Genomic DNA, 11,973 nt, shown 5'->3' on the forward strand with positions numbered 1-11,973 from the left:
CTCCTACAGCAAAAAGGCAGGGGTGGCTCTAGAGGGAGAAAAAGCAAAGAGGGCACTTTGCAGTGCAGTGGTGAAACCCAGATTCAGAAAGTCTCCAGAGCGGGAGGCTCCAGGCATCCTCAGGTCTGTGGAGAGAGCAAAGGGTCTCAATGGGCAGGCATTCTGAGTGAAACCCCAGAGTGTCCAGCCCAGGAAGAGCCGGATGCAAGGGGGAGGGAAGCTCGCTGGTGGCCAGGCCCGGCCAGAAAAATAGGAGGTGCAGAATGTAGGGCTCTGCTAGGCCTCTGGCCTGCCACCTGGGCCCAGAGCGACTTCTTGCTGTGCCACACCCCCTGGCTGCCATGTTCACTCCCCAAAACCTGAGATTTCCCCTCAAAACACAGATGGGGTATGCGGGAATCAGTCCAGCCAGCCACTCTGGCTCTGACGTTCACCGAGGGTGCAGCCTAAGTCACTCACGCCTCCCTAGCTGCCCTGAAGGCTGAAATACAGAGCATCTTTGAGGGCATCTGCTCTATCTGTGGGAAGGGGGACAAAATGCTCAAAATAAAATAAAAGCAAGGGCCAGGACCCAAAGGGGTCTCACTCCCTGTTTCTCTAGACTCTCTGTGGGGTGCCTTTGTGCAGGATTTCTGCAGAAGATAGTCCATTTTGTTAAGCCTTTGAATATTCAAATTGAAAGTATCGCGCAATCATTGATTGTCAAATCATGGGTTTCTAGAGGTTTTAAATACTTGGCATGAGGGGGAAAAAACTCAAACCTATACCCGAAGGTATAAAACATTATTTCTGTTTGTCTCCTGCTCCAGGGATCTGGGTACAGCCAGATGCTTTGTGAAACTTTAAAAATGTTGCATCTCTGCTTCTCTCCCTGCCCAGGAGCCCTCCCAGGCGCTGAGTCCCTGCAGCTGCAGCATCCAGCCACCGACCCAGCTCCTGCTGACCACGATGTCGGGTAACTCGGCTGCTTCTCCTGGGGTCGGGTCAGGCAGACCAGGGGCATTTCAATCCGGGTGTGTTTCCACAGCTTTTCCTGCATAGAACAGAGAGGCGCAAAGTCAAGGCATGCGAGTAAGGGCTGAGGATCCGGAGAGGGCGCGGGCCACGCTGTGGCCGCTCCCACTCAGCGTCTGTCCCGGAGGGCAGAGGCCCAGAGACCGCGATGGCCTCTCCGGACGTCCGCGTACCCCAGGCCCCCGGCCGCCCTTCCACTTTTCCGCTGTTGTGTCCTTGGACTTTGCGGCGCGGACCCTGCGCGCCCAGAAGCCTCGAATGGGGGAGCTAGAGGCTCCCGGTGAGCCTGGGACTGGGGCAGAGCGCGCCGGCCGCACTGAGCCGAGCTGTGGTGGTCCCTGCCCGGACCCCAAGGGACGCCCGCTGCCCGCAGAGCCCGGAGCGGATCGAGGAACTGGGTGGCGGGGCGGCGGTAGGCTGGAGCGCGGAGAGGGCGCTGCGCGTGGGCCCTGCGGGCGGGGCACAGGATTCCCTAGGAAAAGCGTAATCCCCTTTCCTGGGGAGACCCTAGCTCCTGGAACTCGGCTTGAGGGGGATCCCTGCTGTCCAGCTGCGGGCCCTGCAGTGACCAGGAGAGGCGCTGGCATCCTGGCATTATCGCCAGGCGCCCAGGCTGAAAGCGTGGCCACCTCCGGCCGCCGCGCCCAGCTCCCGCTTGTGCGATTCCTGGGCGCTCCCTGCAGGGTCGAGGGCCGAAGGTGCCCAGGACTCCTGCGGCCACCTTCACCTTGAAAGCTCGCCCGGCCTGGCTTGGCCTAACAGCAGGTCCCCCACTTACTCACTGCGGCTCTTCGGGGCCCGGGGTGGAGGCTGCCCCTGCTCCCTGCTCCCAGGGTCCCTCCCAGCGAACCCCTCGGGCGCGCGCCCGCCAGCTCCCGCGAGCTGGGGTAGTCTGGCCCGGCTCCGCCAGCCCCAGGGAGGCCCCTACCGAAGGGCAGCCTCCCGGCAGAGTGCGCGGTCCTAGGAGCCCTGGATGGCTTTCCCCAGCTCGCGCTGCTCGGACTCGCCCCGGAGCCTCAGCGCGCCGCAGAGAAACGCCTGCCGCAGAAAGGGAGGGGGTGGGGAGAGAAGGGAAGAAGGGGAGAGCAGGAGCGGGGGCGAAGGAGGGAGGAGGGCAAGATGGAGCGCGGAAAAGGCGGAGAAAAGGGAAGAGGGAGAGCGGGCAGAAGGAAAAGACAGAAGGGAGAGAGGGAGGGAGTTCCTCGGAGGCCTGGCCCCTTTACTAGGGTCAGTCTGGCTGGTCCCTCACCGGCCCAAGACTGGGCTGGCCAAACCTCACCACTTGCCCTAGGACTGGCTTCCAGACCAAAGGGCACGGAGAGGTCAGAGCCTGTCCAGAAGCCACACCTGGCCAGATGGAGAAGGAAGGGACTCGGGACTTCCACACCAGTGGGAACACAGTGGGGTGGGCTAGGTCAGCCGCCATAATCAGAGAAAGCCCCCTGCCCCGGGCCTGGCCCCTCCCCAGGTCCATAATACCCTCTCAGAGGGCTGGGCCCAGAAGCCTAGGTTCCCCCGACTTAGCCAAGGTAGTGGGTTATGGGGCACTGATCTCCACATTCCAGAGCAGCAAAACCTTGTGCTATTGGCCTAGGACTGAGGCCCAGCCAAGGGTGGATGGTCCCACAAATTTCCATGGGTTCTGTTCCCACTGGGGCCCTGAAACCTGCTCAGCCACTCTTCATTCTTTCAAGTTTGAAGTGTTTGGGTTTTTACCATCTTTTGACATTTGTGTGTGTGTGTGTTCTCTGAACTTAGAAACTTGGCTTTGGGTGCCATCGCCTATAAAAGGGGCCCCTACTTTGTACCCTGACACCCAGACCTTGGACTCGACCACTGACTCAGTTGCCTTTCTCCAGAAAAACCAAAGGTGTATCAAGGTGTCCGAGTGAAGATCACAGTGAAGGAGCTGCTGCAGCAAAGACGGGCACACCAGGCGGCCTCAGGGGGAACTGTGAGTATAAACCCTTCCCTCCCTCACCAGCCCATGCTGGGCCTCTTTCAACCCTGTGTCTGCAAGGTGTGGAGGCCACCCAAGGCCCCACGCCCTCACCATCCCCAGACCTGGCCTTCCTCCACTGTTCCTATGACTTCTGTACCCAGCTGCATCCCAATCGGGAAGCCACAGAGGACAGCTGGGGCATGTTGTGTGGCTCAGGATTTGGGAGAGCCCATCCATCCCCCATGGATAAAAGTAAAGTATAAAAGATGTGTTGGTCCTCTGCAGGGGGAGGAGCAGCCAGCAGGTAAGTAGACATCGTTTTGTTAGGAAGACAGTGTATGTATATATAGCCATCACAGACCCACAGAAAATCTCTCCCAGAAATTCACCTCATTTTAGTGGCCCCTTCCAGGATAGCATGTTTGTACATCCTCCCTTCCCTCTTCTTTCTTCTAGAACTCACCCTCTGAGATCTCTTGTCTGTAAATCATCAGTCACCTAAAGTGTAGTACAGAACCACTTCCTTAAAATGTAACAAAGCCTTGAGCAGTTCCAGGTTATTACAAAATTGAACTGAGCGGTCATTAGGGTATACCCTAACACTTTATACACCTTCTTGCCCCTGCTCCCGACACAGTAGAACCTTAGTAAGTACTACTAAAAGCACTCAGGGCAGCAGCAGAACCAAACAAACTAGGTGGGATTATTACCCAAGAGAGGGCAGCTCATCCCTAAAAACCCTCAATTGTACAGTTGCTTGGGGGTTGGCTTGGGTGTGGACGTAGGATCTGACAGCTGGGGCTCGTATTGCCTATGTTAGGATTGGTCCTTCTCCAGCCCATTGGCATCTGCCTCACAACAGTTTTTGTGCCTGATGCTGTTCATGTGCAATGCATGACATCATGAAATAGGCCTTTGGCAGTGGGACTTCATGAAATGGGAGGGGGCAAATTATGTAGCGGAGGTAAACACAGGTTCCGGAACCAGATGGACTGGGCTCAGGTCTCAGCTCCTCCATGGTGTTTATCCTCAAGCAAATTACTCAATCTGTCTTGCCTCCATTTACTCATCTTCATCCTCATATTGGGGATGATAGGATTTTGTGAGGGTTAATCGAGCTATTGCATACAAAGCCATTGGAAGAATGCTTTCCACATAGTGAAAATAAATGTTCAATAAATGTCAGTTGTCATTATTTGAGAAATAATAATATTATTTGAAGGAAGCAACTAAAATAAAATTCTAACCAAGGGTTGAAAGCCAGCTATTTAGTAATGTTCATTCACACCCTTTGCTCAGAGTTTAGAGTTCAGACGTGAACCAGCTGCAATTTGGCATATACAGCACATGCAGCTAGAAAAGTTAGGACTTCCATGTGCAGAATTTCAGGTAACACATTAACAGTCCCTTACGTTTCTAGAGGGCTTCAGAGTGGTTCTATTTCAGCTAGCCACTATTTCATTCAGTTTTTATAACAACCAGCAGAGGTAAGTAGATCAAAGATCTGTACCTCAATTACAGGTAAAATTCAAAATCTTGAAGTAGCTCATGGCTAAGCTAAAAGTAAGACTAAGGCCTTATCCTTAGTATAATATGAAAACCTTCCGTTGGCTCTCTACGCTCTAAATTCATTATTCTGCGGATCTGACCATACTAAGCAGGCATCTCAACCCCTTCAGTTCAGAGATGGTTATATAATTAATAAAACCAGTAAAAAGGAACTGGAAAATGCTTCTGGAGAAAAACATCATCAAGACGTTCTTAATAAAATGTAACCTTTCCTGAAGGAGCTTTGGTACTTCGTAGACTTCTGCTCAGCTGCACCTGGAGAAGTCCCATGTGAGTGTGGCACTTCCGTGGCTGCTGGGCTGTTACAGATGGGTCTGGCCACTGTTCCCATCTTGGCTCACTACAGGAGCCAAAGCCAGGGTAGGACATTTCACTTGTGTATCTGACTAGTTTCCGTTCCCCAGAGTAGTTTGACTTACTTAAATTTTTCTGAATTCTCTCCTGAGAAATAAAGCAGGACTTCTGAGCCAGTGTCTTATAGGAACCAGCAGAGTAAAAGCCTGCTTTACTTTGCTTCCCAGAAGACTGTATCAGCCTATGCTCTCGCAAGCACATAGGAGTAACATGCATATAATTTAATTACAAGAGCCAAATGTAAAGTCCCTCACTGGAAGCCATTGGAAGGATCTGGGATTCTAAGGAAGCTGTGAGAGCGTACTTAGTAAGCAAGGGTAGCAGGTGCGAGGGGATGACTTATGCCCACTTTGTAGACCTTTCCGGTATAACAGAGATGATCTCCAATTTGTTCAATTGTTTAAGGATGCCTCTGGATAACTTTAAGCCAAGGAGAGAATTAATTGTATCAAATACTACAAAGCAGCAAGAAATCTATCTTAATTTGTTATAAAGTCAGAGTGGTATCCACAATTGAAATTTTAAGAAGGCAATCATGAATGGAAGTTATAGGTTGAGACAGATATTCAGTGAAGAATTCAAATATTCTTCAAGCAGTGCCAGAGAAACTGTGTATATGCCAGATTGAAACACTTGATTTTAAAAAACTTATTTCAGCCAGATCAATTTGCAAACACATACACACACACACACACACACACACACACACACACACACACTTGCCTTTAGGGTAAAAGGAAACTTGAGTTAGTCATTATCAAAAGATATCATTTACCTTTCTTTTTTTAAAGCATTAATTTTTTAAACAGGCTTGATGTATTTTTTTTATAAATTGTAGATTGTGAATTTTCGTGCTGTTTGAAATCTAAGAGAGAGGTGCCTTTCTTTGTGTTATTGGAGCAAAGTAGAAAGTGAACCCATGACTAGAAAGATAATATCAAGTAGGATAATGTAAACACATCTCAGGGAGATAACAGGGGGAGGAGGCAGACAAACAGGCCAATCTGGGGGAGGAATGGGGTTAAGGAAAGCTCTACAATGAGGCAGATTTTTTAATACCCACTCTTTCCAAGTCCTTCAGCTCAAGCTGCAGCCAAATATTTGCATAAAGAACTGCTAAAGGATTCCAGCTTCCTGGTTCATGACATTACAGCATGGATCATTTTCAAAATTAATACTGCCTCCTGTTTCAGCAGTGGCTGCCTGCACAGCTCTCCCTGTGGCTCAGAGTACGGGAGTGAGTATCCCTGTAACCCAAAAGAGGTGTGGTGAGCTTGGCTTCCCAGCACAGAATCACAGAGCAACGCAGGTCCCTTTAAACTTTAAAACCACCATCTGAAATTAAAAAAAAAAAAAAAATCCTAAATTACTCAGTTAGTATAATTGTCAACTCAACTGAAAAACGCAGTCTGCTTTACTTTAAATAGTTTTTAAAAAGCAGTCTCATAAACTTTTAAGTATTTAAATACAGTAGTTTAAATAAAAGCAACTTTTATAGAAAATAGTACGAAACATGCAAAGTCCTGGAATAATTCCCAACCATTAACTAGAATGTAATTAGGTTCTGACTCACCAACTACAGCCTTAAGAAAATATTCTCTATTTTAATATTTCATGTATATTAAGAACATGTGAGTATTTTTAGCTACTCAGGATTAACAAAGTTTGGAATCGTGTTCTTTGGAGAAATGAATCCCTAAGGCTAAGTAGCCAGATGGTATGTGAAAATTTTGAGAAAAATAATTGAATAAGCCATAGAGAGTTGGGATTAAATGAATGTTAGTTTTTATTAATTTTAAATTGAATAGTTTAATAGGATACTTTTTGCTGCATTTTCTCAAACTGTTACATTTTTGCCTCATGAAATTATTTGCATTAATTTGTTAATAAAATTAATCGCCTTTAAAATTTAAGTGGAAGAATCTGATATTAGGAAAAAATTCCCCAAGCAACATAAACATTGAATCTAAATAAAACATAACATTGGTTGTATTTAAGAAGGCAACTTTTCTGAGAAGGAAGAATCTGGCTTACCTTATAGCAGAAAGAAGCATAGTCCTCATTAAAATGTCTTAGCTTTCCCTTTAGAGCTTTTCTTTCAGCCTGCTTCACAGTGATATTCTTGCTTTGACAGCGGTCCGGAGGCAGCAGTGTTCACCTTTCAGACCCAGTTGCACCATCTTCTGCAGGTCAGTACAGCCAGCATTACAGTTCCCTCAAACACTCTTTTGAAAGGCCATCTCGAAAGTCTTTCAGTGCTTGATTCGGGGGTTAAGATAGTCACCACCATTTAATTGGAATCCAACCAATCAGAAGGTGAAAAAGGCATAGTCACTCCACATGCAAGCCCAGCAAGGAAACAAGCGCAAATGTCCTCATTTCTGAACTCTCTGCTCTCTGCTATTTTGTCCCAATAGTTTGTTCCTCACATTTATTCCAGTTCTTCATCACCAGGTAACTAAACTGAACTACAAAATCAGAATTGTTCTCAGGAACTTATCTTTTTGTTAGTGTACTATTAGATGGAATACAGAACATCCCGAGGCACTAGAATAATGCCTTTGCTCTGTTCCTTTAGTTTCCAGCGGACAGGGGCTTCCCTCCCCTTCTCTCTTCCCAGAAAGCAGTTCAAACAAGTGTAGGTTTTCTCAGCCCAATAAGAATAACTCAATTACATAAACACTCCTACCTCTGCTATTCAACAGCTAAGAGTTTAAGGAGGTCGTATATAAGGAAATCTCTGCCTATGGCTGCTCCACACTAAATGCGTCACTGTAGCTTCACTTTAAAGGAACTTGACACCTCAAGAAGAACCCAGTGTCGTTTAGTCCCTTTGAGGAGCACATGCTAATCCTCTCTTCTTCCAGCATTTACGGATAATTATCACAAATTGGGCCTATTAATAATAAAATGGAAAAAGAGTAACGTTTTCTGATTATTCTTGTTTGACATTTAACAAGACATTTACTTTGACACATTATGTTAGCATGTTCACTGAGAAAACATTTTGGCTTTTTGTAATTTCGAGCCAATAGTAATTGGTACTCTATGTTCCTGGCTTCCATGATTATCATTTGCATTCCCATTTAAATCACTTCTCAAAATTCTCTCCTCCTAACTTAAGTTACTGAGTAAGAGTGAAAAGCTCAGAAAAGCAGTCACCCTAAGTCAAGGGAATTATTTCCCAAAGCATCAGAAGTCTTCTCAAAGCCTCAACAACTGTCAGTTACTTCTGAGAGGTTTACGTGAACTGCCGGTAGGGGCTAGATGTCGATGGTTTCAAAGCCCAGAAAGGGGAAGCTTGAGCCATTTTCTGACTGTGTACTTGGACACAGATTGGGTCACCATCCTTTTATTTTTGTCCTAACCTCTTTTACAGCCAATTTCCACATTATTAACCACGTTCATTTCCCTGGAGCTTGAATTAGCTAAGACAAATAAAAAGTCCAACTTGCATTCCTGTTTACTTTTCTGGACTTGGTAAGCCCTTTTCCCCCTAGACATAGTAAATATTCAGAGGATAGATCTCCATTCAAATCTATGTTTTGCAATTTTTATGCAAAAACCTGTCTTTTTCCTTTCTCCTCTAGGACTGTATTTTGAGCCTGAACCAATTTCTTCCACGCCCAATTATTTTCAACCTCGAGAATTTTCCAGTTGTGTTTCATATGAAGAAAACTCAAGCTGCCTCGACCAGATCTTCGATTCCTACCTTCAGACAGAGATGCACCCTGCAGAGCCTTTGCTCAATTCCATTCAAAGTACTCCACACCATTTCCCAGACAGCTTCCAGGCCACCCCTTTCTGCTTTAACCAGAGCCTGGTAATTTATCTCAGTTCTCTATATACCTGATTTTTGCTAACTCTGGGGGAATAGTGCTTTGTGAGTTTGCACCATCTCGTGGGAAATCATACAAAAGCTATCAGCAAGGAAATCATCCAAGGATACAAGTAGAGAAGAATTTAAAAGTCAATGTATAAAGTAGCCACACACTGCAGGGCATAAACCTTTGGATACACACAGAATTTAGATTTCTCAAGTAGATCACCAGGTAAGTTGGTGTGTAGCAATAAAAAGAGGTTCCTGGCAATATTCATTTAATGTTTTTTAAACTGTGAAGTCAAGATACCTACTAATTGGAAGTCAGTGGTTTAAACAATGGCTCTTGGATTTTTGGATGGATTTTGAGTTCTTGAAAATGGAATTAAGGCAGTGTATATATGGTACCAAGTTTCATTGCATCGGGGGGATTTTGCTTTGTTTTGTCATTGAACTGACTAACTGATGGTTTTAGTCTGCTGTAAGCACAAGAACTCATTTGGGTCTGAAATGGTTAGTAAAAATGAAGATCTAATCTTTGAAAAAAATTAGATTGACTGTTCTTGATGGATCTCAAATGTTTGAAAATGTGTTATCCTTCAAAATGAAGGAAAGTTTCTATTAGCGGAAAATATTTTAGTTGTCTTTTAGAGACTCACAGGTTTTTTTGCAAACCGTAAATTGTAACTTTTTCTTTTTTAAGGAATGTAAATACTTTTTGCTTTTTGCCAAAAGTCTGTGTGGGCATCAGACTAAATTTTAGAGGGGATAGGAAATTAACTCCACAGAATATGCACATTGTCATGGGGAAAACATGGGGCCCCAGTGACCCAGTTCCTTCACAGCCTCCAAGTTAGGTTTTCTCATTAACAGTTGTTGACTTGCTTAAGAGAAAACAGACAATAGCTCTCACTCAGGGGAACAAGACTTTAGTGACCAGACACGTAGTGACTCATCTTGGCATATCCCAGGGATAATCCAAGATCCTTGAGGATCCAAGTTCTGCCTTTGCATGTTCACCTGGTTTTCCATGGTGAGGGTGTGGAGAAACATCCAGAGTGCCACCTGCAGCTTAGATTGTGGCATACAGCAGGGTTTGATGTGCAGGTGACTTGAAGCACAATGGGATTTTGTGGTTTCAGAACAGAGCACCCTCTAAAGTAGGATTATAACAAAGGAAACCAGTGAAGCAAGACAATGCATTGTTGGGAAAGAAATAGGTAACTATAGAATGTGGTGTCATGAAATCATGTAGTCAGCAAATAAAATTACTTCTGCAGACTTGGGTTGGGTGTTGTTTGGTTTGGTTTGGTTTTTTACCTCTAATTTTCTCACTCTGCGTAGGTAAGTCCACACCGTTCAGTCCTTTTGATCCCGTCTAAGTTATCAAGCTCTTTGTTTCTTGGTTGTCGTTTCTCTAGATCCCAGGATCGCCTTCAAATTCCTCCACTCTCTCTGGCTCCTTAGACTACAGTTACTCACCAGTTCAGCTGCCTTCATATGCTCCAGAGAATTACAATTCCCCTACTTCTCTGGACACCAGAAACTGTGGCTACCCCCCCGAAGACCATTCCTACCACCACTTGCCCTCGCATGCCCAGTACAGCTGCTTCTCCTCGGCCACCGCCTCCATCTGCTACTGCGCATCGTGTGAGGCAGAGGACTTGGATGTGCTCCAGGCGGCAGAGTACCTCTACCCGAGCACAGACTGTGTGGACTTTGCCCCCTCAGCAGCTGCCACCACTGATTTCTATAAGAGGGAAACAAACTGTGACATCTGCTATAGTTAATAGATATTACAGTAATTCGGAACATGGCATGGGTATTTCTATTTTTCTACCACGTCTAGATGACACTGCAAAATATGCAACTTGGTAACACAATATCCCAAGCACAGTTTACATGTCACTATTTCCAATTTTCTGATGAGAACCTAGCCATATGAAGTCCTCAAACCGGGTCGTAGTGCCACTCCTTCTTTGTTTGCTCATAGTTTAAATTTTTGTAGACAACTTTCAATTGTTTTACTTTTTTGTGTAACGAACAAATGCTCTCTCCTTTTTTACTAATAAATAATTTTGTATTACTAAATGTTGGATTTTTTTTTTTATTTCCAGCAGTCATTCTTAATTGATTTGAACATTAGCCATTAATTCTGGAAATTGTTAATTACTCTCAAGTGGTTTAATCTTATGGATTCGTGAATTTAAAATTATTTTCATTCGGGTCAGGCGTGGTGACTCACGCCTGTAATCCCAAAACTTTGGGAGGCTAAAGTGGGAGGATCACCTGAGGTCAGGAGCTCGAAACCAGCCTAACCAACATGGCGAAACCCTGTCGCTACTAAAAATACAAATAAATTAGCCAGTCATAGTGCCACGATCCTGTAAGCCCTGCCTCACCTCTAGAGGAGAGGGTACATCTTGGAGCAACATCAGAAAAAGACATTTATGAATGATTAGTTTCTCTTTTCTAACATTAGTCAGAGAAGTGTTAGGATGACCAAAAAGCACATGTTGCCTACAGCTATGTTAGCCTGTAGATCATTCTTTTTCCTTTTCAAAGCATTGCTTTGGAAACTCTCTGAGCAAATAGTTGAACTTCTTTTTCTTGAGAGCTGCCATACAGTTAATGTAGCCCAAAGTTTATAAGTCATTATTTCTATTTCTGAATTTTTGGCTTTAGAGAGTATTTAAATATACATCACTCATGTTTACACATTGATTTATAGGATTGACTATGTTGTTTACACTTGAATTTTAGAGTTTACTTCCTCTGATTAATCCATTTAAAAAAGCCCAACTGTCTTTCAAGGTAAAGAGGAGTTATTCAATATACCTATGCTGGATTAAACTGTCGAATCTTGTTTGCTGAGGGCATTAAGGCACAGGACTTAATCCCTGAAATGAAGTCTGAAGAGCCTTAGCCATGTCTAAAGTTCCAGTACAATGGCAGCAATACTGGTACCTTCAGCACTGGCTACAGGTACGATTTTCTGAGCACTTCCTATGTGCCAGAATTATCTAAGGGTGTTCTCACACATTATCCCATTTAATATTCGCAACATTGACAGCAAAATGAGGAGTCTGAGGCTCAGGGAAGCTAATTCACCTGACCAGTGTCACCCAACCAGGAGGCACCGAAGCTTGGGTTGGAAAGATAGGAAAGCCCTGTCCCTTCCTCTCCAGTGCGGAGAAGTTTGAACCACTGTATGTAAAAGACTGTTCAGGAGCCCATGGCATCTTTAAATGCCAACTTTCTCATATACACAAAG

The 11,973-nt window shown here is 45.2% G+C and overlaps 1 protein-coding gene, 1 long non-coding RNA gene and 1 other non-coding gene across 6 annotated transcripts; 1 reads left to right on the forward strand and 2 right to left on the reverse strand.

The window, feature by feature from the left end:
• Positions 1-710: 710 nt before the first annotated feature.
• Positions 711-1,877, reverse strand: LOC108295485. The gene is made up of 2 exons (XR_005198188.1): positions 1,797-1,877; positions 711-1,033 (listed from the first exon to the last, which is right to left on the reverse strand). It is a non-coding gene; the product is annotated as an uncharacterized LOC108295485 (transcript).
• Positions 717-10,790, forward strand: COLCA2 (colorectal cancer associated 2). Of its 4 annotated transcripts, none has more exons than XM_037734604.1 (5): positions 717-955; positions 2,874-2,968; positions 7,014-7,068; positions 8,470-8,702; positions 10,121-10,790. In XM_037734604.1, exons 1-5 carry the CDS (start codon positions 949-951, stop codon positions 10,487-10,489), a joined length of 759 nt encoding a protein of 252 aa, XP_037590532.1. In that variant the 5' UTR covers positions 717-948; the 3' UTR covers positions 10,490-10,790. The 4 variants fall into 4 exon arrangements, with proteins under 4 accessions (XP_037590532.1, XP_017373200.1, XP_037590531.1 ...); XM_017517711.2 differs by lacking the exon at positions 717-955 and adding an exon at positions 1,031-1,294; XM_037734603.1 differs by lacking the exon at positions 717-955 and adding an exon at positions 2,047-2,428.
• On the reverse strand, positions 5,086-8,463 carry LOC108295486. Its single transcript, XR_001821421.2, has 2 exons — positions 6,914-8,463; positions 5,086-6,214 (listed from the first exon to the last, which is right to left on the reverse strand). It is a non-coding gene; the product is annotated as an uncharacterized LOC108295486 (long non-coding RNA).
• Positions 10,791-11,973: the final 1,183 nt, after the last annotated feature.

Source organism: Cebus imitator, unplaced genomic scaffold (genome assembly GCF_001604975.1).
Source record: "Cebus imitator isolate Cc_AM_T3 unplaced genomic scaffold, Cebus_imitator-1.0 Scaffold641, whole genome shotgun sequence".
NCBI classification, from domain to species: Eukaryota; Metazoa; Chordata; class Mammalia; order Primates; family Cebidae; genus Cebus; species Cebus imitator.